Raw genomic sequence first — 25,949 nt, 5'->3', positions numbered from 1 at the left:
AGTGAAGGAGGTTACCTCTGAGTACAACGGAATCTTAATCAGATGGGCCAATGGGCCGAGGAGTGGCAGATGAAGTTTAATTCAGATAAATGTGAGGTGCTGCATTTTGGAAAAGCAAATCTTAGCAGGACTTATGCACTTAATGGTAAAGTCCTAGGGAGTGTTGCTGAACAAAGAGACTTTGGAGTGCAGGTTCATAGCTCCTTGAAAGTGGAGACACAGGTAGATAGGATAGTGAAGGTGGTGTTTGGGATGCTTTCCTTTATTGGTCAGAGTATTGAGTACATGAGGTCATATTGCGACTGTACAGGAAGGATGTTGTGAAACTTGAAAGGATTCAGAAAAGTTTTACGAGGATGTTGTCAGGGTTGGAGGATTTGGGCTAGAGGAAAAGGCTGAATAGGCTGGAGCTGTTTTCCCTGGTTCGTTGGAAGCTGAGAGGTGACCTTACAAAGACTTATAAAATCATGAGGGGCATGGATAGGATAAATAAACCAGATCTTTTCCCTGGGTTGGGGGAGAGCTAGAGGGCATAGGCTTAGGTGAGAGGGGAAAGAATTAAAAGGGACCCAAGGGGCAACCTTTTCGCACAGAGGGTGGTGTGTGTATGGAATGAGCTGCCAGAGGAAGTGGTTGAGACTGGTGCAATTGCAGCATTTTAAAGAGTATCTGGATAGGTAGTGAATAGGAAGGTTTAGAGGGATATGGACCAAGTGCTGGCAAATGAGACTAGATTGAGTTGGGAATTCTGGACGGACTGAATGAGTTGGACTGAAGGGGCTGCTTCTGTGCTGTACATCTCTGACTCTAACTCTATAATAATCCTCAGGAATATTCTCTGCTCTCTTTTCGGAGTACGCATCCACAAATATATCTTTTATTGTCTTGCCTTTCTGTTGCAAGTTCTTTAGCCTTTCAGGATTAAACACTTCTGACCTTCTGTGTGTTCAGATTTTTCCTGCACCATTACATGAGAGTGTCCGCTAACTGAACCTCAACATCTTCATTTTTCTCTTTAGTTTTGCTTCGTACTGTGACTTATGATAGTAGGCTCTTTTTACCACACAGTCTGGAAAAATACCAGGAAATTTTTCTTTTAACTCGTCCGTTTCTTGGTCTTCCTTGGGCTTCTGCACAAGGGGTGTCACTCCCACCTTGGACTCTGCTAAATCATTCCCAAGAACAAACTGGATTCCTGGAACTAAAACTCTGTCAATCATTCCCATTGTTATTTTCCCAGTCTTGAGTTTACACTCCAACCTGATCTTACATAGGGGAACGCTAAATTTCTGTCCACCTATCCCACAAATTAACACAATCTCTGGGAACAGATCAGAAAGAGTGCAAATTCACTCATCACTTACTATTTGAGACTGGTTAGATCTGTTCCTCTCAGTTATAACTACTTGCCCTTCTCCTCATGTTCTTTTTGAGTAAACTACCCACAGAGGCAAATTCTTTATGGAGATCAGGCACTAACTCCATACCCAGCTCCTGCCTAGGCTATGCACTCGGCTGAAACTCCAACTTTTCTTGGGGTTTCCTTTACCACTTTCACTAATACCACTGGCTTAGCTTCTTCTGCCACAGATTTTCCCACAGGGCCTTTCTTTAACAACCAGCACTGTGACTTTACATGTCCCTACCTTTAGAATTTTAGCTTTACTTTTGTCCTTGGTTTAAACCCAATTCTAACCTCTTAGAATTTGCAAAGAGCCTAGACTTTCTGAACTTTCTTGGCAAATTTGGGAATGATCTTCAAACCCTAGAAACTCTTTAGTAATTTTAAGAGCCATTTCTCTCACTTTTAATTTAACCAACCATAAGTAACTGAAATTAAACAAATTGTCTCCTCTATGTTTTATTTAAGGATCTAGGACAGTAACCAGCAGTGCTTAAATCTACTGGGCTTTCTTGTACCCCAAGTCCATTCAAATCTGTCCAATTTTCAGACTGGATCTGTCTAAACCAGTTCAAATCATAGATGAGAGCCCCCAAACTGTTATGATAAGGAGTAAATCCCTCTGCTAAATTAAACCTAACACACAGAAGCTCACTTCACGCTGTAATCTGTTAAATTTTGAGAGGCAAAGAACTATCCCAGAGGTCACTATTTTAAGTAAAATTAACAAATTTTATTCTGTAAGTCCCACAGGGAACATTAAAGCAACGGCAATTTACGACTCCTTTCTCTTAAACGTATCTTTTACCTCCCACTTTACAATACTGGTCTGATAAATTCTTTCTTAAATTTACGGCAAGATCAATTTCCATTCCTATTCATATACCCATCCAGATGCTTTTATTTTTTTTTGTAGATATTTTTATTGAAATTTAACATTTTTGCAAATTTACAAAAATAAACAAAACTCTCAAATACAAACATTGATGTACAATTAAATCATATATACAATAGTCATAATTTAACAAAGAAAAGAGAAAGAAAGAAAACAAAAAAAGAAAAAAAAAAGAAACGAAAAAAGAAAGAAAAAAAAACCTCAACTTTCTACTAATCTAACCTATAACTAACCAGAGTGTATACCTAAGTCTCTTACATGCTCGGAATGTGTAAACATCAAATATAATAAAACCCATATTCGCGCAGGATTCCTCTCCCAAGGGGCCCCGGAGCAGCCCGGTCTGAAATCTTCACTAAATAAAAGCCCTTGTTAGGATAGCCGAAATATCTGCATTTATATAATTCAAAAAGGGCTGCCATATTTTATAAAATAATTCAGTCTTTCGGTGCACCATATTTGTGAGGAAGTCAAGGGGGATATATTCCATAATTAATCTGTGCCAATTTGAAAGTCCAGGGGGGCCCTCAGCCACCCAGTTCACCAAAATATTTTTCCTTGCACAGAAAGAGAGAATAGAAAATAGTCTCTTCCCATGCATATCCAGAGATGAGAGGTTCGAAAAGCCCAAAAGGAGAGATACAGGGTCCACCCTAATTTCCGTTCCTAAAATTTCTGTCAGGGTATTTGCCACTTTAGTCCAGTATCTGCGGATTTTCTGACAAGTCCACAGACAATGTACAAGAGTACCCACCTCTATTTTGCATTTAGGACACATCGGAGATGCTCCTGCCTTAAATTTTGCCAGTCGAGCCGGAGCTATATGGGACCTATGAAGTATCTTTAGTTGGATAGCCTGAGTTCTGTTACAGATAGCAATTCTTCTAGCATTCTCCCAAATGTCATTCCACATATCCTCAGAGATTTCTAGCCCCAAGTCCTGCTCCCATGTTTTAAGCAGGTCATCCATGTCTCCTGAGACTCCATCATGTAGCAAATGGTATATAGTACTAACGGAGGATGCCCCCGCTAGCCGCAAGACATTACGTTCTCTGTCTGATTTATAAAGACTATCTATTAATGTAGTCTTCCTCTGTATATAATCTCGAACTTGGAAGTATCGAAAGAGATCCCCATTAGGTATTCCGAATTTCAGACACAGCTGCTCAAAGGACATCAGGATCCCATCTTTAAATAGGTCCCCTAAGCATGAGATGCCCCTGGATCTCCAGAGTTTAAAGGTGGCATCTGTAATCCCCGGTTGGAATCCCCATGCGCCTACTATTGGTGCATGGGGGGATGTTTTATGTGAGTTACCCTCATTTTGCCACATTATATTCCAGGCCTTAATTGTGTTTAATATTATGGGATTTTTACAGTGGTCTGTAATGATTTTCCTCTTATCTGAAAATAAAAGGTTAATAAGTGGGTATTTTACTTGGGAGGCTTCGATATCCAGCCAAATTGATTGTGGATCAGATGAAACCCAATCAGCTATGTAACTTAGTAGGGAGCTTAATTGATATTTCCTAAAGTCTGGGAAGTCCAGTCCTCCCCTTGCCTGTGGAAGCTGTAGCTTCTTCAGCTTAATAAGGGGCCGTCTATGGTTCCAAATAAAGGAGCCCAACCAGCCATATAATTTACGTAGGGCTAGCCTTGGCAGCATCAGCGGGAGCATTCTCATAGGATATAAGAGACGGGGCAGAACATTCATTTTAATTAATGCTATTCTCCCTAGCCAGGAAATCGGAAGGTCTCTCCATCGCTGGAGGTCCTGCCTTATCCTTTCCATTAATTGTACAAAATTAGCCCTATACAGCTGATCAAATACTGGCGTGATAAAAATACCTAAATATAAGAAGCCCTCCAGGGACCAACGGAAGGGAAAAGGGGATCCGTCCATTAAGTGGGGTATCATAGCCAGACCACCCATTGGCATGGCTTCCGATTTTGAAAAATTAATTTTATAGCCTGAGAATGCACTAAATGTATTAATAACTTGAATTAGACGAGGCACTGACATTAAAGGATTACTGAGGAATAAGAGAACGTCATCTGCATAGAGGGTAATTTTGTGTTTACCTGTACCAATCCTCGGGGCCGTTATATTAGGATCAGTCCGGATGGCTTCTGCTAATGGTTCGATTATCAGTGTAAACAACAATGGTGAGAGAGGACATCCTTGACGGCAGCCCCTACCCACACTGAAGCCATCCGATCTTAACCCATTAGTAATAACAGCTGCTTTGGGGTCATTATACAATGTTGAAACCCATTTGGTAAACACCTGTCCAACGCCAAACCTTTCCAATGTGTAAAATAAATATGACCATTCAACCCTATCGAATGCCTTTTCCGCATCCAATGAAATTACTACTCCTGGTATCTTTCCCTGATGACAGGCTTGGATCATATTCAAGACCCTTCTGATATTATTGGATGATCTGCGGCCCTTAATAAATCCCGTCTGGTCCTCCTTTATAATATATGGCAGTACCCTTTCTAGTCTTAGTGCTAACATTTTTGAGAGAATTTTAAAGTCTACATTTAGTAAGGATATTGGTCTGTAAGATGCACAATCTTCTGGGTCTTTTCCTTTTTTGAGGATAAGAAAAATATTTGCTTCTTTCAGCGTGGGTGGGAGACAGACCTGACTATGCGCAAAATTATACATATCCATAAGTGGGTCAACCAATATTCCTGTAAATTCTTTATAGAATTCAGCTTGAAAACCATCCGGGCCCGGTGCTTTTCCGCTCTGAAGTTGCCTAATTGCCTCAAGTATTTCTTGGACTGTTAAAGGGGTATTTAGGGCCGACACCTGTTCCGGAGTCAGGCCCAGGAAGGTCAAATTTTTTAAAAATGACTGCATCCTCCTAATCCTATCTTCACAATCCTGCGATCTATATAGTTCAGAATAAAATTCTTTAAAGGTTGCATTGATCTTTTTATGATCATGAGTCAGGGTACCTGTACTTTCCTTGATGGTCGGAATAGTTTGAGGGGCTTTCTTTTTCTTTGCAAGAAATGCTAAGTATCTACCCGGTTTGTCGCCATATTCATATAATCTTTGTTTCGCAAATAATATTTCCCTTTTAGCCGTTTGAGTAAGCGCGGTGTTTAAAGCTGTCCTAAGAGCTGTAATCCTCTGCAATTTTGTGATAGAAGGTCTATCAGCGTATGCTGTTTCGGCTGCTTTTAGGCGAGCTTCGAGCAGACGCTGTTGCTCTCCCTTCATTTTCCTCTGGGTCGCTGAATAGGAGATGATCAAACCTCGTGCATAAGCTTTGATGGTCTCCCACATCATTGACGGATTGCTAGCCGTACCAGTATTAATTTCTAAAAAAGTTTTAAGTTCTTGGGAGAAGTACTTTAAAAATTTGCTATCTTTTATCAGGAAGGAGTCCATACGCCAATGCCGAGCAGATGTCCCATTGTTCTTTACCTTAGTTTCCATGTATACAGCGGCATGGTCAGAGATTGCTATAGTACCTATTTTACAGGTTGCTATAGAGTTTAGAAAAATCGATGGGGCAAAAAACATATCAATTCTTGTGTGACATTTATGTGGATTAGAGTAGAAAGAAAAATCTCTACCCTGTGGATGGAGACATCTCCATACATCTACCAATCCTAATTCTTTATTCAGGTCCGCCAGTTGTCTAGATCTGGGAGATACTCCAGCGGCACTCTTGGGAATCCTGTCTATTTCCGGATCCATAATACAATTAAAGTCTCCCCCTATAATTGTATGACGGGCACCAAAGGCCATCAGTTTTGAAAAAGCTTCCGTTATGAATTTAAAGGGGTGTGCCGGGGGGCAGTATACATTTAAGATCCCATATTCCTCTCCATTTATGAGGGCTTTAATCAAAATATATCGTCCAGATTCGTCTTTTATCTGATTTAGAATTTTCAAAGGGAAGTTCTTCCGGACAAGGATAACGACTCCCCTGCTTTTTGAATTAAAAGAGGAAAAAAAGGCCTGATCAAATCCGCCCTGTCGTAATTTTAAGTGTTCTTTATCCGACAGGTGTGTCTCCTGTAGGAGAGCTATATCAACTCTCTCCTTCTTAAGATTTGATAATATTTTCTTCCTTTTAACTGGCGAATTACTCCCCCTGACATTCCAGGTGCACCACTTAACCGACTGTTCAGCCATAATCATCTGGACAGATCCGAGACCCCTCGGGAGGGGAAACCCCATCTAGAACATCCCGAGCATGGAGCATACAAGATTTACAAAAGTAAAGACTCTCTGATACACTCAAAACAATATAACAAAAAACTCTTCCTAAGTATAAAAAATATAAAACATTCCGAATTGGAGATTTTCTCCCTTGTTCCCAGGGAGCGTCACTTCCTCTCCCACAGTCCATCTTACCCTCTTCCAACCAGTGCCCCACCCTTGACCCAGGTGTTCCTCAATAAAATGAGGAGAATTCAAATATAATATAAAGCTAGAGTTAACAGTGAACACCCCACCCCCACATCTAAATATATTTGGGAATATTAATACCATATATAACTATAAGATTACAATCTCAACATGTAATACTTAAATATAAAACCACAAAATAACAGGGGAAAGAAAAACAACCCCGCTCCTAAAAACAGAAGTAAAATAGAATAAGGTAACCACCTCTCCCCATCAACATTAACCAAACGCCCCAACATATATATATACATACACACATAGGGGGAAAGATAAGAAAAGATGAAGGGATGTAAACCAAAATAATGGGAAAGGCAGACCAGCGTCCACAATCTCTTACAGTTTATTTAAGAGAGTCCAAGAATTCCTTAGCCTTCTCCGGTGATCCGAAGTTATATATGGATCCTTCGTGGCTAAGGCGTAGCGTCGCTGGATATCGTAAGGAGTACTGGATATTTAAGTCCCTTAAACGCTTCTTCGCCTCATCGAATGCCTTCCTCTTTCGGACCAAAGCTGGGGAGAAGTCCTGGAACAGCATGATCCTGGATCCTTTGTGGGTCATAGCTTGGGGATCTTTTCCCAGATTTCTTGAGGCTTCCAGGAGCATCTGCCTCTCCCAATAGCTCTGCAGCTGGAACAGGACCGGGCGTGGGCGCTGGGTTGAGCCGGGCCCACGTACTGTGACCCGGTAGGCCCATTGTACCCTTACCTGGCCTGATCCATTATGCAGATTTAAAAGTTGTGGCAGCCAATGCTCTAAGAATGCTGTCAGCTGACCTCCCTCTTCCTGCTCAGGCAGGCCCAACAACCGAATATTTTTTCTACGACATCGATTTTCGAGGTCATCAATGTGGTTTTCTAGGTTCTGGACTCGATTCTCGAGAAAACGGATGTGGTCGGCTGTTGATTTTATCCCAGTCTCTGAGGCTGCGGCCTTCGACTCCACCTCTCTGACTCGGCACTCCAATTCCTGAATGTCTCTGCCCTGCTTCTGCAGCTCGGCTGATAGTGCTTCTCTGCTCTGCCGAGACTCATCGATAAAAGCATCAATCTTCGCGTCCCACCTGGCAAACATCTCCTCAAAGCTCATCTTCATTGGTAACTCTCCTGAAGTAGCTGAAGACACCTTTGTTGCAGATGAAGAGGGAGAGGGTGGGGGAGGGGTCCCTGCTTTCTTAGAGCCGCCTGTTCCCTTCCCTTTACTCATTTTCCAGCTAGTATTAGACTATTTAAATGTATTAATAGGTAACTATTTAAGGTTAACAACTATTATAAATGGTTTAGTGAGTGTGGTGGGGGTGGATAGCCCACTTTTCCCAAGTTTTGGGTAGAGCACTGTGGACTCAGTCTTGCTGGGTCACCGCCATCTTGGATCCCCCTCCCAGATGCTTTTAAATGTTGCAATTGTACTAGCCTCCACCACTTCCTCGGGCAGCTCATTCCATACACGTACCACCCTCTGTGTGAAAAAGGTTACCCCTTAGGTCTCTTTTATATCTTTCCCCCCTCACCCTAAACCTATGCCGTCTAGTTCTAGACTTACCCACCCCAGAGAAGAGACTTTGTCCATTTACCCTATCATGCCCCTCATGATTTTATAAACCTCTATAAGGTCACCCCTCAGCCTCTGATGTTCACTCCCTCCTTATCAAAGGGGTGGCCATGGGAACCTGCATGAGCCCCAATTATGCCTGTCTGTTTGTGGGGTACATGGAACATTCCTTGTTCCAGTCCTATTCCGCCCCCACCCACAACTCTTCCTCCAGTAGAGTGATGATATCCCTCTCTCATCAGCAATTGGAAAAGTTCATCAATTTTGCTTCCAATTTCCACCCTGCTTTTTCTTTCAACTGATCGATCTCTGACTTCTCCCTTTCCTTCCTCAACATCTGTTTCCATTTCTGGGGATAGCCTGGCCACCAGTATCCACTACAAACGGACTCCCACAGTTACCTTGATTATACGTCCTCACACCCTACCTGCTGTAAAGATTCTAGTCCATTCTCCCATTCCTCACACCTGTTATTATGATGTCAACTTTGACAAAGGGGCCTCCAAAATATCCCCTTTCTTCCTCCACCAGGGATGCCCAGCACCTGGCAGGATCCTCAGCCTGGTTCGACCCATTTTCTGCACTTCGGCCCTCACTTCCTCTCTTCCCCTCTTTCCTCCCAAAACAGCGATACGGTCCTTGTCCTTTTCCACTATCCCACCAGTATCCACATTCAGGAGGGTCATTAGCTGCCATATCATCCAACTGAAGCAGGATTCCATATTCCCCTTCCCCCTCCCCCTTTCCTCAGGGATACCGTAAGTCCACTCTCAAAACCCTCCCACAATACCATCCCCTGCAATTCTAGAAAGTGTAATACCTGCCCATTTACTTCCTTCGGTATCCAAGGCCCAAACACACCTTTTAAGCATAGGAATGCTTTACCTGCACTTCACTCAATCTAGTCAACTGCATTCACTGGTCATCTCTACCAGGAGTAGACTGGGTGACCCCATCATAGAACATCTATGTTTTGTCTACACAAGACCCTGGGCTTCCACTTGCCTGCCATTTCAGCGTCCCACCCTGTTCTCTGACCAACATCTCTGTCTCAGGCTTGCTGCAGTGCTCCAGCAAAGCTCAGTGTAAGCTGCAAGAACAGCACCTCATTTTCTCCTTGAGAACTCTACCACCTTCTGGATTTCATATTGAGTTTAACAATTTAAGATTTTGAGGCATCTTCTCCCATGTCCTTAGCCTAACCTCCATGCACCATGCTTGTTATCACATGGTCTGCTATTACACACACCCCATTGTTTGCCACTAGTCCCTATTAGCAGCCATTCATTCTCCAAGGCTGAGCATTATCCACTCGTTTGTTTATCTGGCTGTTCTTCTCTGTCTTTGGATGCAATCTCCATCTCCTGTTAACCCTTTACCTTCTGCATTAAAAACAACCTTTTCCTAGCTACCATGAGTTCTGAAGAAGGGTCACCAGACCCAAGTGTTAACTCTGATTTCTCTCCATGGATTCTGCTAGACCTTTTGAGATTTTCCAGCAATTTCTGTTTTTGTTTGAGACTGAACTGTGGTCTTTTGCCTCGACCTTCATCTTTCTAACTTGGTGAGTCAACCAGTCACTCAGTTTCTTTTTCCATTCACTTCACAAGTTGTGGAGCACCAAAGGATACTGTCCACCTGAGGGGCAATGTTTTTTTTTCCCCACAGGGTGGTGCATGTATGGAACAAATTGCCAGAGGAAGTGGTGAAGGGGTACAATTTACAGCATTTAAAAGGCATCTGGATGGGTATATGAGTAGGAAGAGTTTAGAGGGATATGGGCCAAATGCTGGCGAATGGGACTAGGTCAGAAATGAGATGTCTGGTTGACACGGATAAACTTCCAGGCTGTGTGACTCTGACTGTTTAGTAATTCTATTGAAACAGCTTTTGTCCCTTACTCTCTTCCTGCAGCCTTGCAAATTTTTCCTGTTTCTGGTATATCCAGTTTCCTTTTGAAACCTTGAGATTGTTCACTTAATCTTCACCATCCTTTTCAGTTAATACATTCCCGATTGTAATTTGCATTACTCATGAGTCTCCGTTCCCTACTTTATCCTTGAAGCCATGCAAATTTTTCCTTTTGTTACGTCTCAGTGGGATAAAAAATTGGAAATCTCGTCCTCCATTCCCAGAGTCATTACAAAAGTGAGATGCAGTGTAAATACCACTTGTAATGAGTTTCAGGTAACTTGCTTTACAATGGGTGCAGCAATCCTTTCCATATTCCTTGGTTTTTAAGCAATCCTCTAAGAGCATAGAGCCATAGCATGGAAACAGATCCTTCAGACCAACCAGTCCATGCAGACTATAATCTCAAACTAAACTAGTTCCACCTACTTGGGCTTGGCCCTGGCCCGCATCCCTTCAAGCATTTCTTATTCATGTACTTATGTCTTTTAAACATTGTAACTGGACCCAGATTCCTCTGGAACTTCATTCCACACACAAACCACTCTGTTTTTAAAAATAAAGTTGCCTCACGTTGTTTTTAAATATGTCTCTAGTCTTAAAATATGCCCCCAACCTCGAAATTTCCCACTTCAGCCCACAATGCAAAAGAAAAACAATATAGGCTTCATACTTTTCGTTATAATCTTTATTATAAACTACAATTAAATGTCCTCCTGCCTCTCTCACTGGATGTGAGATCGCAACCAATGTTCCCTCTAAGCTGCCTACACACAGCCACTTTGAGAGTCCCCACATGACTATCACTGTGCCAGTGCTGGTCACTGCAATGTCGTCCAGTTCTGGAAGTTGCTGGCTTTCATGGACCCAAATTGGCAGGAATGTTGATTGCGACATCATTTAGTGCTGGTCCCAGTGCAACTGATTTTTATTTTAGTGATCTTTTCAAACTGAGAGGACTGACTGACTTTGACTTTGTTCAAACAGGGCTCAATGCCTCCCATCTCCGTGTTTAAAGGCTCAAAGAGACCTTACCTGAAGGAGTGCGTTCTCATTGTGAATCACGACACTGGAGAATATCGACTGGAGAAACTTAGCAGCAACATCACTGTGAAGAAAACCAGGTGGGTGGTGTCACTGCTGAGTTTGTTTCTGCAACAGTAGAAGGTCACTGTGCCCTTTCCCACTCCGGCAGGTACTTCTGTCAATCTGTAGACCAGATTGATCACAAAATTTAGGAAGGTGTATTCTTAACCTAGTTCTTTTGAGGGTGTAGAGTGCAGAGATTTATTAAAATTTTATAAAATGTGTTAAAATAAATGTATTAAAATTTGAGATTGACAATCCCTTACAAGATCAAGAATTTAAAGGCTATAAGGAAAGTGTGGGTAAGTGGCATTGAAATGTCCATCAGCCATGATTGAATGGTGGACTGGACTCAATGGGCCAAATGGCCTGCCTTCCACTCCTATGTCTTATGGTCTAAAATGATACAAGTGCGAACAATTTCCCTTGCTGGGGTGGTTCTTCCCCCCCCCCCCCCCCCCCCCCCAGAGAAGATAGAAGAAAGATTTAATGGCAGTTTTCAAAATAGTGAAACATTTTTATTAGAGCAAATAAAGGGAAATTGTTTGTTAAAGTTGTGCATTATGTCCAAACTGAAGGATAATATGTCACTTGGTTTAAAATTTAACAAGGGAATTTGGGGAGATGAGAAGAAATATTTTTGCACACAATAGAGGGTTCTTATGATCTTGATTTAATTAACTGAAGAGGTGCTGGAACACATACAATTGTAACTTCAAGTAGGAAATTGGATCCCAATTTGGAAATGAAACAAGATTGAGGCTGTGAGGAAAGAATCAGAAAGGAGGCTGAATTGTATAGCCCTCTTAAAGGGCCAGTACAGACATGATGGATCAAATGTTTAGATTAGAGTGATGCTGGAAAAGCACAGCAGGTCAGGCAGCATCCAAGGAGCAGGAGAGTTGACATTTCGGGCAAAAGCCCTTCATCAGGAATAGAGGCAGGGTGCCTGCAGAATGGAGAGATAAATGAGAGGGAGGTGGGGATGGAGGTGATAGGTCAGAGAGGAGAGTGGAGTGGATAGGTGGAAAGGAAGATAAGCAGGTAGGAGAAGTCATGGGGACAGTACTCAGCTGGAAGGTTGGAACTAGGGTGAGGTGGGGGAAGGGGAAATGAGGAAACTGGTGATACCCACATTGATGCCATGGTGTTGAAGTGTTCTGAGGTGGAAGATGAGGCGTTCCTCCTCTAGGTGTTGGGTGGTGAGGGAGCGGCGGTGGAGGAGGCCCAGGACCTGCATGTCCTCGATAGAGTGGGAGGGGGAAGTTGAAATGTTGAGCTACAGGGTGGTGGGGTTGATTGGTGCGGGTGTCCCGAAGACTCTGCTAGGAGGCTTCCAGTCTCCCCAATGTCGAGGAGACCGCATCGGGAGCAACGGATACAATAAATGATATTGGTGGATGTGCAGGTAAAACTTTGATAGATGTGGAAGGCTCCTTTCGGGTCTTGGATGGAGGTGTGGGTGCAGGTTTTGCAATTCCTGTGGTGTCGGGGTGGGGGGGTTGCCAGGACGGGAGGGTGGGTTGTTGGGGGTGTGGACCTGACCAGGTTGTCACGGAGGGAGCGGCCTTTGCAGAAAGGGGTGGGGAGGGAAATATATCCCTGGTGGTGGGGTCTGTTTGGAGGTGACAGAAAGGTCGGCGGATGATTTGGTTTATGCGAAGGTTGGTAGGGTGGAAGGTGAGCACAAGGGGCGTTCTGTCCTTGTTATGGTTGGAGAGGTGGGGTTTGAGCGCGGAGGGGCAGGATGTTATGAAGATGCATTTGAGGGCATGTTTAACCACGTGAGAAGGGAAATTGCGGTCTCTAAAGAAGGAGGCCATCTGGTGTGTTCTGTGGTGGAACTGGGCCTCCTGTGAGCAGATACGGCAGAGGCGGAGGAATTAGAAATGCAGTATGGCATTTTTTACAGGAGGTAGTGTGGGAAGAGATGTAATCCAGATAGCTGTGGGAGTTGGTGGGTTTGTAAAAAATGTCAGTGTCAAGTCGGTCATCATTAATGGAGATGGAGAGGTCCAGGAAGGGGAGGGAGGTGTCAGAGATGGTCCAGGTGAATTTAAGGTCTGGATGGAATGTGTTGGTGAAGTTGATGAATTGCTCAACCTCCTCGCGGGAGCACGAGGTGGCATCAATGTAGCAGAGGAAGAGGTGGGGAGTGGTGCCGGTGTAACTTCGGAAGATGGACTGTTCTATGTAGCTGACAAAGAGACAGGCATAGCTGGGGCCCATACGTGTGCCCATGGCCACCCCTTTGGTCTGGAGGAAGTGGGAGGATTCGAAGGAGAAATTAAGGGTGAGGATCAGTTCAGCCAAACGAATGAGTGTGTCGGTGGAAGGATACTGTTGGGGACGTTGAGAGACGAAGATGGAGGTGTAGAAGGATTGGATCTCCGTGGTGAAGATGAGGCGTTGGAGGCTGGGGAAACTGAAGTCTTGGAAGAGGTGGAGAGCATGTCTCGCACGTATGTGGGGAGTTCCTGGACTAGGGGGGATAGGACAGTGTCAAGGTAGGTAGAGAGGAGTTCGGTGGGGCAGGAGCATGCTGGAGAATGGGTTGGCCAGGGTGGTCAGGCTTGTGGATCTTGAAGGAGGTAGAACCGGGCAGTGCGGGGTTCCTGGACTATGAGGTTGGAAGCTGTGGGTGGGAGATCTTCTCCTGAGGTGATGAGGTTCTGTATGGTCTGGGAGATGATGGTTTGGTGATGGGGGTGGGGTCATGGTCGCGGGGGCAGTAGGAGAAGGTGTCTTCAAGTTGGCGTCTGGCTTCAGCGGTGTAAGAGGTCAGTGCGCCAGACTACCACTGCACCCCCTTTATCTGCTGGTTTGATGGTGAGGTTGGGATTGGAGCAGAGGGAGTGGAGGGCTGTGTGTTGTGAGGGGGAGAGGTTGGAGTAGGGGAGGAGGTAGACAGGTTGAGGCAGTTAATGTCTCGGCGGCAATTGGAAATGAAGCCATCGAGGGCAGGTAATAGGCCATGATGGATCAAATGGCCACCTCCTTGTTCTGTACTGTTCCACTGGGGCTTGCACTTATTGTGCAGATCTGTCTCTAGTTTGGCATTGTTTGAGAATTTTGCACAGCGGTCACAGTCAGGTTGTGGTTAGGAATGTTAAAGAAGTATGATTAATATGATAACAGTAGTAAGTAGATCCAGACTGTGTGTCTCATAAGGAGACCAACATTGGGTAAGGCTGCCTATTTCTTAGGCCTGGTGAATTCTTTGTGCTGTAAAAACTCTGATTCTATTCAGGGCGGAAGGAAGTAGCAAAGTCCAATCACGCCTTGATCAACAGACCAACCGTCTGGGGCAACAAATGCGCCTCAATGCCAAGGCCTCCTTTGCAGCGAAGAATTCTCCACCAAAGGAAAAAATGTCACCAACTTCACAAATGGATGATATTGAACGAGGTATGTGTAGTAATTTGTGTCCCCTCTCTCTCTCTGTCTGCTGTGCTTGTGTCTTTTGGCCTCTCCTCGAAAGAGCTATCCATTTCAATTTCAGTTAAAGTCTCGAACTGCAGCAGATTTTCATTGTCTTTTAAAGGTCTGCAGTTGCTTTTCTTGCTGGCTTCAGCCCCTTCAGAGAGTCCTGCTTGGTTTGAGTGCTCCTCTTAACTGGCTGTGGAGCCTGGGCCTTTTGTCGTTGTCCTCCTCAGCCATAGCTTCTCTCTCTCTTGCTTGCGCACTCTGTGCTGCTATTGTGGCTTGTGAGTGGAGAGGATGCTGCCTGGACTGCTGTGCTCTTCCAGCACCACTAATCCAGAATCTGGTTTCCAGCATCTGCAGTCATTGTTTTTACCCAGTGGAGAGTCCTCTGTGGAACTGGAATGGAGTGGGTCAGGGCTGTGGCAATTCCCAGGTGCAAATCTCTGGCAGTGGTATGGCATTGAGAGAGACCACAAGTCTCAGAGGGAGAGTCCAGCCAAATTGGTTCAGGGGCATACTGCAGTAGTCTATCTGACGCTGAATCTCAGGACGTCTAATGAGATGATAATAAAGAAAATTGATGCTAGATGAGGGAAGGTTGAATGCAGACTCGCTTTTGAAGAAGAGTTTGTGCATGTTACCTGCTGCATTGGTTACATTACGATTCTGTTCTGTTTTTATCAGATATTGAATTGGTGGTAAAATGCTTTTGGACACTGCGATTGTGAAAGGTGCTATAGAAACGAGATTTGTTCTCATTTTTGGTGTTCCTTTTTTGTATCAAGAGAAACTGTCATATCTTTTTGCTCGATTGACATTGCTTGCTGTGCACGATGAGGTTTGATCGTTTTGGATCAAATAGAAATCATGCCGTGTATTTAATTAACTGTTAATTAGCAGACTCTAGGTGGGAGTTAGATGTTTTTAATGTACTTCATGTTGCAGCTGAGGTTTGAATCAATTTTCTAATTGGTTGAAAGTTGTCTGCTGGGAAAGAAAGACGACTGACTGTCATTGCAAGCTTTCTGGGGAATATCATCATTTGAATTGTGAAATTATAGTTTTACAGCTATGTGTAAACAGTGCTGAATATTTGTTTTATTTTCCAAGAAGGTGTTGCAGCCTTAAGCACGGGAGCAGTAGGCTATTTTCATTAAGGTAGGCAAAAACAATGACTGCAGATGCTGGAAACCAGAGTCTAGATTAGAGTGGTGCTGGAAAAGCACAGCAGTTCAGGCAGCATCCGAGGAGCAGGAAAATCAACGTTTTGGGCAAAAGCCCTTCATCAGGAATAGAGGCAGAGAGCCAGAAGGGTGGAGAGATAAATGAGAGGTGGGTGGGGGTGGAGAGAAAGTAGCATAGAGTACAATAGGTGAGTGGGGGTGAGGATGAAGGTGATAGGTCAGGGAGGAGAGGGTGGAGTGGATAGGTGGAAAGGAAGATGGGCAGGTAGGACAAGTCATGGGGACAGTGCTGAGCTGGAAGTTTGGAACTGGTGAGGTGGGAGGGGAAATGAGAAAACTGTTGAAGTCCACATTGATACCCTGGGGTTGAAGTGTTCCGAGGCAGAAGATGAGGTGTTCTTCCTCCAGGCGTCGGGTGGTGAGGGAGCGGCGTTGAAGGAGGTCCAGGACCTCCATGTCCTTGGCTGACTGGGCGGGAGAGTTGAAATGTTGGGCCACAGAGCGGTGTGGTTGATTGGTGTGGGTGTCCCAGAGATGTTCCCTAAAGCGCTCTGCTAGGAGGCGTCCAGTCTCCCCAATGTAGAGGAGACCGCATTGGGAGCAACGGATACAATAAATGATATTGGTGGATGTGCAGGTAAAACTTTGGATGTGGAAGGCTCCTTTGGGGCCTTGGATGGAGGTGAGGGAGGAGGTCTGGGCGCAGGTTTTGCAATTCCTGCAGCAGCAGGGGAAGGTGCCAGGATGGGAGAGTGGGTTGTTGGGGGCATGGACCTGACCATGTAGTCACGGAGGGAATGGTCTTTGCGGAAAGCAGAAAGGGGTGGGGAGGGAAATATATCCCTGGTGGTGGGGTCCGTTTGGAGGTGGCGGAAATGTCGGCGGATGATTTGGTTTATGCAAAGGTTGGTAGGGTGGAAGGTGAGCTCTACGGAGGATTCTGTCCTTGTTACGGTTGGAGGGGTGGGGTCTGAGGACGGAGGTGCGGGATGTGGACGAGATGCGTTGGGGGGCATCTTTAACCATGTGGGAAGGTAAATTGCTGTCTGTAAGGAAGGAGGCCATCTGGTGTGTTCTGTGGTGGAACTGGTCCTCCTGTGAGCAAATATGGCAGAGGCGGAATACGGGATGGCAATTTTGCAGGAAGTCAGGTGGGAAGAGATGTAATCCAGGTAGCTGTGGGAGTCGGTGGGTTTGTAAAAAATGTCGGTGTCAAGTCGGTCGTCATTAATGGAGATGGAGAGGTCCAGGAAGGGGAGGGAGGTGTCAGAGATGGTCCAGGTGAATTTAAGGTCAGGGTGGAATGTGTTGGTGAAGTTGATGAATTGCTCAACCTCCTCGTGGGAGCATGAGGTGGTGCCAATACAGTCATCAATGTAGCGGAGGAAGAGGTGGGAGTGGTGCTGGTGTATCTACAGAAGATGGACTGTTCTACATAGCCAACAAAGAGAAAGGCATAGCTGGGGCCCATACGTGTGCCCATGGCTACCCCTTTGGTCTGGAGGAAGTGGGAGGATTCGAAGGAGAAATTAAGGGTGAGGACCTGTTCAGCCAAACGAATGTGTGTCGGTGGAAGGGTACTGTTGGTGATGTTGGGAGAGGAAGAAATGGAGGGCTTGGCAGATGGAGGTTTTGAGGGATTGGATATCCATGGTGAAGATGAGGCGTTTGGGGCCGTGGAAATGAAAATCTTGGAGGAGGTGGAGGGCATGGGTGATGTCACGAAAGGAAGTGGGGGGTTCCTGGACTAGGGGGGATAGTCGAGGTAGGTAGAGATGAGTTCAGTGGGATTAAGATCATAGGTGATCGTTTTTAACTCTGCCATTTTTCCACATTAACCATTATAGCCGTTGATTTCTTTTCTTATAAATATTTTTATTGAAAAGCTTGGAGTTAATGAGCATTCTGGGGACTGAAATTAACATGGAAGCAGTAATTCTTCTTTTGGGGCTGGCAAACTTGCCCTCTCTAGAGAACATGGGAAGAGACTGTGTAATATCCTTGCCCATTGCACAAGGAAGAACATTTTACTAATTTGAACATCAGAAAAACCACCAGGCCTTATGGGGTGGCATAAGCTGGTGATGGAGCATTTCCCCCAAGATGACCTCATCAATATGGTGCACCAAAAAACTGAACAGTTTTGTAGGATGTGACAGTCCTTTTTAAATTATATTGAAACTGACTTGTCAGCAATGTTAGTCAGGGCTGTTGTGTAACCATGGGAATCCTTATGGGTGCCCATGGGGCTGCGGGAGGAGGAGACTGCAAGGAAAAGAATATAGGTACTGTTGACTTCTAGAAATCTATTACTTTGTTTTGAATGTAATCACTGATTAACACTCCAGAACCCTCTGGGACAGAAGTTCAAAAATTCATCACCTTCTGAGTTTGAGTAGTATGCTCATCCTTTAAACATATGAAATAAGAATGAGAGTAGGCTCTGTCATTTTATAGGACCATTTGCTCACTTACTATGGTCTGAACTTGTCTCTGATAACCATTGACTCCCTTATTGTTCAGGAAGTTGTAGCTCTGCCTCTACTATTCTATGGAGGAGTTCCAAAGTCTCAGGACCTTCTAAAAGGAAACATTCTCCTCCTTTTAAATGGGAAATCTTTTTTAAACTGAAGCCATCTTCTCAGCTTCCACACTTCCAAATCGCCTCAGTTTCTGTAAGATCACCTGTTCTAAACACCATTAGCAACAGGCGTTGCTGTTCTCAAGCTAACCTCCACATTGTGGGTATCAGTTAAGTGAAGCACCCAGATATTCCGGTTGAGATAGTGGATGCCCTGAAAGCAAACTACACGTGGTGGTCAATACATATAATGCTTTCAATTTATGTACTTACTCTTGGGATGTGGGAATCACTGGCTGGGCAGCATTTATTGCCCATCCCTTGTTGCCCTGGAGAAGGTAGTGGTGAACTGCCACCTTGAACTGCTGTAGATACCCACAATTTCAATGGATCCTGTGGAGATTTTCTCAAGGACTACTTTTTTTGATTTTCAAAAATTGGATTACTTGATTACATTCTGCATGACTGATCTGATCATCCTCAACAGGACTTTCCTGCTTTCTCTCCACAATCCTTGATTCCTTTTCTGATTAAAACACTGTCCATCTCAGCCTTGAATATATTTAATGAAGGGAGTGATGTCCTAGTGGTGTTATTCGGAGACATGGGTAAAGTTCTGGAAACCTGGGTTCAAATCCTATCACAGCAGATGTTTGAATTTGAGTTCAGTAGAAATCTGGAATTTAAGAGTCTAATGATGATCACAAAATCATTGTCGATTGGCAGAAAAAAACATCTGCTTCACTAATGTCTTTTAGGGAAGGAAATCTGCCATCTTTACCTGATCTGGTCAATATGTGACTCCAGTTACCTCTAAGCTGTCACCTCCCCAGAGCCCTACTTGTTAGTTTGTGTGTTTTAATGGACACATCCAGCTCTGTTGCATTTTGCTTGCATGTCCATTGTTGCTTACACTCGGACACTGAGTCAGTGCCAGCTGCTCACCCAAGGATAGCGTCACAGATGAATGTTCATCTATCATGGAGGCATGACAGCTAAACTTTATTCATTCATGGGATGTGGTGGGCCAGCATTTATTGCATGTCCCTGGTTGCCCTGGAGAAGGTAGTGAGCAGCTTATCTAGAAATACATTTGTGTCACAGTTGATTCTGCATTCAAGTAACAATATTCTGTGCTTTGTTATAGAGCTGATGGCAGAGGTTGGCACTATGGACCAGATGAGTAGCTCTGACAGTTTGTCTGAATCTAAGGGCTCTTCATCCTCTTCCTCAAGTAGTGATAGCTCCAGTGATTCTGAGGATGAGACACAGAAGCCTGTTGCACTCCCTTCAGTACCTTCCTCTCATCCAGTTTCAATGCCGTTAATACCACCTTCACTACCTCAGCATCACACGTCAACAGCAGATGTCATCAGCAGTAGACCTGCGGAATCTCTGAATACATTGCGTAAGTAGTTTTTTTTTTAAGTGGTTTAAGTTAATGTAATGAAATTCTAAGGGAAGAAAAACCTTTCCACATCTACCAGTCCAGTCCACTTGAACCTTTTACGTTTCAATAAGGTTGCCTCTCATTTTTCTAAAGTCCAATGAGGCAAATATATCAGGACAATACAGTATTGGAGGATAGAGAGTGTGTTGCTGGAAAAGCACAGCAGGTCAGGCAGCATCCGAGTAGCAGGAGATTCGATGTTTCAGGCCTGATGAAGGGCTCCAGCCCGAAATGTCAATTTTTTTCCTGCTCCTCGGATGCTGCCTGACTTGCTGTGCTTTTTCAGCAACACACTCTTGACTCTGATCTCCAGCAACTACAGACGTTACTTTCTCCAATATTGAAGGATACTTTGTTTTGTAATTGAGTATACTATTATTGGTGATTTATTGACATTTGTTATAATGCCTATAAGCCAGAAGAGCAGAAGTAAGGCCATTCGGTCCATCAAGTCTGCTCTGCCTCTCAGTCGTGATTGATAGATTTTTCAACCCCATTTTCCCACTTTCTCCCTATAACCTTTGATCCCCTTGGCAATTAAGAACTTATCTATTTCTGTTTTAAACATACTCCTACATAAACCTACCTGGTCACCACGGCCTTGTGTGGCAATGATTTCCACAGATTCACACCCTCTGGCTAAAGAATTTTCTCCTGCTCTCTGTTATAAAAAGGCCTTCCCTTTTACTCTAAGGTTGTGCACTTTGTTCCTCGTCTCTCCTGCCAATGGAAACATCTTCCCAACGTTCAGTCTGTCTAGGCTGTTGAGTATTCTGTAAGTTTCAGTCATATTCCCCTCTCATCCATCGAGTATAGCCCCAGAGCAGATGGGACTTGAACCAAGGCATTCTAGATCAGAAATAGGACACTACATTGCACCATAAGTGCCTATGGGTGATTTATGTTCCAGATGATGGTAATGAGAGAACGTGAAACAAAAAGCAATTAAAATCTTCAAAACTGTCATCTCCACAAGTCATGTGTGATCTACTCTTAATTGACTCTGCCCCATCCATTTAAATCCATCATGATCTCATTCTTTTCTAATTAACCCCTTACAAAAGGCAAACTTCCCAGGGCTACCTATCCAGTTTTGCTTCTATTTCATTTTACTCTTGGTGTTAAGGTGATGAGAGCAGTTATATACTGTAGATTAACATCCACAAAACTCTCGCTCCCCCTACGCCCCTTGCCATCTCTGATAGACATTGACCCAGGCCTTTATTTTGGTACCCATTTCCAAATCTAATCATTGGTGAATGTAAGTTGATTAGATCCAGAACTAAGTTTCCAGTGGTCCTGCTTGCAGATGACAAGGTAATTCGACATTTTCAGCAATGAGTCACTAATGAGTGCGATTGTCCACCCAGGACATGAATTTGGTGGCTCCATGTGTGGTTGATGAGCCCAATCCTAGGGCAGCATCTTTGACTACACATTTGGCACGTGTTAGGAGCTGACGACTATGTTGGGAGAGAAACCTACCCCTTTATCAGGGTTAGTAACAATGTTGTTCACTCACTGGGTTTGGGACATGGTTAGCAGACATTACCACCTTTGTTGCTCTTTGTCAGCACAGGTAGCTGCTACAAGGGTGGTGTGTGGTTGGGTGGGTGTGTGGTGGTGGGTGTGTGGTGGTGGGTGTGTGGGAGAGAGAGAAAGAGTGAGATTTTGCCATAGTATCTAATAAAATTCTTAGATTTTTCTAAAGGTTTTAAATATAGCAATTTCTTGAACTGGCTTGAATAAAGGACTTTTTCTTATTAAATTTTCAGGCAATGATCTGCAGCTAAGTGACTCTGGAAGTGACAGCGATGAATAAAGAATCCTTCATTGTGTGACTGCAGAGACAGTGGCTGACTATAGTGCAAATTTTTTTTGTAATGGACACCAATGCCAAACAAAGGAACTGGAAGAAAATGGCTATTTTGTAGCGGTGTTGTTTTCAAATGGACTTGTTTTTGAAAATACTTAATAAACTTTTTGTAATAAGAAACAGCTGCAAAATCTTGAAGGTAATCAGTATAACTGACCGTGAACGAATGAGTTGTAAATTGGGAATATACGCAGCTGTTGTCCTTTTGAATTTAATGATGGATTATGCAATACTTGATGTCTTGACTGAATCAACTCTGAGAGCTCTTAGTGCAGAGTTTCAATATCTGATTTATCTGAAAAAGGAAGTTGTTACAGCAATTACATTATGCTGTATGCAGGACTTAAGGTTTTCAAAAACTTTGTTTTGCAATTTCACAGAATTCTGGATATGGGTGTGTATAAATGTTGATATTTTCCTTGAATGGAAAGCACTTTTTTTAGGAACAAAACTTGAGCTGTTTTCACTGTGATCAGTCTATTTAGAATGGAGATAACCATGGAAATTTGATTACAGATTTGCTTTTGGTACCTCCTTGATCCAAGTGATGTTGACAGTAAAGTTCTTTTTTTTTCCGTTATTAGCAGTGTGACTTGCTGTGAGAGATTTCTATTAAAAATGTATTTTGTAAACTTTTTAATAAAGTGAGCATTACTTTCAGTCCAGCGTTCTATGAACTTACACTTTCAATTTTAAGGAGATTGAATTCTTGTCTTGGAAAATGTACTTCCTCACTGCTTTGAAATGTTTGTGTCATTTAATATACGACTCTGGAGGAAATGTAGGAGGAGGGTAGGATGAATTTCAGGTCTTTGACAGTGACATTTCAAATAATGCAATTATGTGAAATCAAACAAGCTTCTGGCCATTCAGGTTGGCAGTTAAATGACTAGACACTGCCTCACTCTTATTAGATACAGATAAATGTTTGTGGTTGTAAAGGAATAGAAACATTTTTTTAAAAGATAGGAGTGGTGTGACAGGACATTATCCAGGGATGGTGATGGTGGTGTCTGGGACATTGAGGTAGGATTCCACGAGTATGACTAGGTCCAGCTTTTGCTAGTCTGTGAGGAGTTTCGGCATTAGTCCCAGGTATGAGTAAAGAGGACTTTGTAGGGTTGACAGGGCTGTTTCTGCCGTTGTCTCTTTTGGTGCCTAAGTTGATCCCGAATGATCCATCCTGTTTCGTTTTATGTTTTTCTTTCGTTTACCACAATTAGGCAGTATTGTGGGGCAAAGTTTATATTTACCCCAGCGCCTATGTTGTGTGTATGTAGGTGAGAGATAGTGAAAGACAGCAGGTGTACAAATCTTTATTCAAATTTTCACCACCAGGAAGGAAGGAAGGAAACACCCAAGTGGCCAGTGACAAGCAGAGCCCTTCACATCGAAGAGCAATGCTGCATGAGCCAAAAAGTGGAGGGGAGGGGAGGGCAGGGATTAAATCAAAATAGTTGGAGGTGGAAATAATGTACTCCACTCCCTGCGGCACCCACCTCTCACTGAACAATTCCAGGATGTTGGTGGACACCGCGTGCTCCTTTTCCAGAGACACCTGGGCTCTAACATAACCGCAGAAGAGGGGCAGGCAGTCGGCCCCCTCCATAGCCCACTGCCTGGACCTGTTTTTGGGCCAGACCCAGGAGCAGATCCACGAGGAGGTCCTCTAACTTCCTGTTTGTTTTTTGTTTGAGACTTCATAGCGATTGGTACAACTGAATGGCTTGTTAGGCCATTTCAAAGGACAATTGATTGATTGATTGTCTGGGTCTGGAGTCACGTGTAGACCAGACTAGATGAGGATGGCAGATTTCCTTCCCTGAAAGGCATTAATCGATTCTCAGAAAAATACATCTGGTTCACTAATGATTTCATTGTCGTCATTAGATTCTTAATGCCAGGTTTTAAAAAACAATTGGATACAAATACCACCATTTGCCATGGCAGGCTTTAAACCTGGGTCCCCTGAACACTGGTTGTGTTTCTACATTAATAGCCTAGCAATAATACCACTAGGCCATCACCTCTCCCAAAATCATTCTAAGGCAATTTTCCAAAGTAGTTGCATGCTGAAGGAGGGAAAAATGGGTTCCAGGACCCCCAAGTGATCTCTTTGGGTAGAGTTGATAAGACTGGGTTACACCCATTGGAGGATAAATTGAGGGCGATCAAAGGCCTCTGCTTGCATGTCTGTTTCGGCTGGTAAGTTTTATGGTGGAAAGTTTGTACATAACCTGGCCTCCACCCTGGCACTTTGCATCAAGTCCTGAAAAAAAAGGTGCCAGTGTTGGAAATGGTGACTTGGACAAGCCCTAGCTTTTAAAGAAACCCCTATCATCCTCCAAGGTGTTGGCACTATGAGCCAAAGTGCAATCTAAATATTGATGTGACATATACCGTACAAGATCAGGATGGTATTAGCTCATAGGTGGCACAATGGAGAGGAACACCCAAAGCAAATGCATCCAGGAGTTTGGCTAATACAAAGCATAAGGGTGCCCAGATAGAGAAGGGGGGTTTGGTGGGAATTAGGAAGTTCCATCAATACCTTTATGGATGACAGTTTGAGATAATAATCGCAGACGACAAACTCCTAATTAATGTTCTTAAAGAAGACATGGTAGTTGTGCCCATAGCTTCAGTGTGTTCTATAAGTATTTAATATTAATTACAAGTTAGAATACCATCTGGGAGACCATGGAGGAGAAAGTGAGGACTGCAGATCAGAGTGGAAGAGTGTGGTGCTGGAAAAGCACAGCAAGTCAGGCAGCAATCAAGGAACAGGAGAATCGATGTTTGGACATAAGCCCTTCAACAGGAATTTGGGGGGGGGGGGTAGTCCCAAGGGGGCTGAGAGATAAATGGGGGGGAGGTAGCTGGGAATGCAATAGGTGGGGGTGAATGTGATAGGTCAGAGCAGAGGGTGAAGTGGATAGGTGGAAGTGAACATGGACAGGTAGGACAGTTCAAGAGGGCAGTGCCGAGTTGGAAGATTGGATCTGGCATCAGGTGGGGAGAGGGAAACTGGTAAAATCCACATTGATCCTGTGTGATTAGAGGGTCCCAAGGCGGAAGAGGAGGTGTTCTTCCTCCAGTAAAGCTTTCGACAAGGTTCCCCATAGGAGACTGATTAGCAAGATTAGATCTCATGGAATGCAGGGAGAACTAGCCATTTGGATACAGAACTGGCTCAAAGGGAGAAGACAGAGGGTGATGGTGGAGGGTTGTTTTTCAGACTGGAGGCCTGTGATCAGTGGAGTGCCACAAGGATCGGTGCTGGGCCCTCTACTTTTTGTCATTTTCATAAATGATTTGGATGCGAGCATCAGAGGTACAGTTAGTAAGTTTGCAGATGACACCAAAATTGGAGGTGTAATGGACAGCGAAAAGATTTACCTCAGATTACAACAGGATCTGGACCAGATGGGCCAATGGGCTGAGAAGTGGCAGATGGAGTTTGATTCAGATAAATGCAAGGTGCTGCATTTTGGGAAAACAAATCTTAGCAGGACTTATACACTTAATGGTAAGGTCCTAGGGAGTGTTGCTGAACAAAGAGACCTTGAAGTGCAGGTTCATAGCACCTTGAAAGTGGAGTCGCAGGTAGATAGGATAGTGAAGAAGGCGCTTGGTATGCTTTCCTTTATTGGTCAGAGTATTGAGTACAGGAGTTGGGAGGTCATGTTGCGGCTGTACAGGATATTGGTTTGGTCACTGTTGGAATATTGCATGCAATTCTGGTCTCCTTCCTATCGGAAAGATGTTGTGAAACTTGAAAGGATTCAGAAAAGATTTACAAGGATGATGCCAGGATTGGAGGATCTGAGCTACAAGGAGAGACTGAACAGGCTGGGGCTGTTTTACCTGAAGCGTCAGAGGCTGAGGGGTGACCTTATAGAGGTTTACAAAGTCATGAGGGGCATGGATAGGATAAATAGACAAAGTATTTTCCCTGGGGTCAGGGAGTACAGAACTAGAGGGCGTAGGTTTAGGTTCTTTTATATCTTTGCCTTCTCATCCTAAGGGGCAAATTTTTCACGCAGCTGGTGGTACATGTATGGAATGAGCTGCCAGAGGATGTGGTGGAAGCTGGTACAATTGCAACATTTAAGAGGCATTTGGATGGGTATATGAATAGGAAGGGTTTG

At 44.0% G+C, this 25,949-nt stretch overlaps 1 protein-coding gene across 1 annotated transcript in view; it reads left to right on the top strand.

Annotated features, from left to right (window-relative positions):
* Nucleotides 1–22,378, top strand: part of eaf2 (ELL associated factor 2) — a 59,367-nt gene extending 36,989 nt beyond the window's left edge. Inside the window, exons 3-6 of the mRNA XM_060827805.1 lie at nt 11,183–11,319; nt 14,532–14,689; nt 19,620–19,880; nt 21,698–22,378. Of these exons, the coding sequence (XP_060683788.1) occupies nt 11,183–11,319; nt 14,532–14,689; nt 19,620–19,880; nt 21,698–21,744 (603 nt within the window). The 3' untranslated portion in view covers nt 21,745–22,378. The remainder of the gene's footprint in view (nt 1–11,182; nt 11,320–14,531; nt 14,690–19,619; nt 19,881–21,697) is intronic.
* The last annotated feature ends 3,571 nt before the right edge of the window (nt 22,379–25,949 follow it).

Source organism: Hemiscyllium ocellatum, chromosome 7 (genome assembly GCF_020745735.1).
Source record: "Hemiscyllium ocellatum isolate sHemOce1 chromosome 7, sHemOce1.pat.X.cur, whole genome shotgun sequence".
Lineage (NCBI taxonomy): Eukaryota > Metazoa > Chordata > Chondrichthyes > Orectolobiformes > Hemiscylliidae > Hemiscyllium > Hemiscyllium ocellatum.
This window is presented reverse-complemented; position numbering and strand designations above follow the sequence as displayed.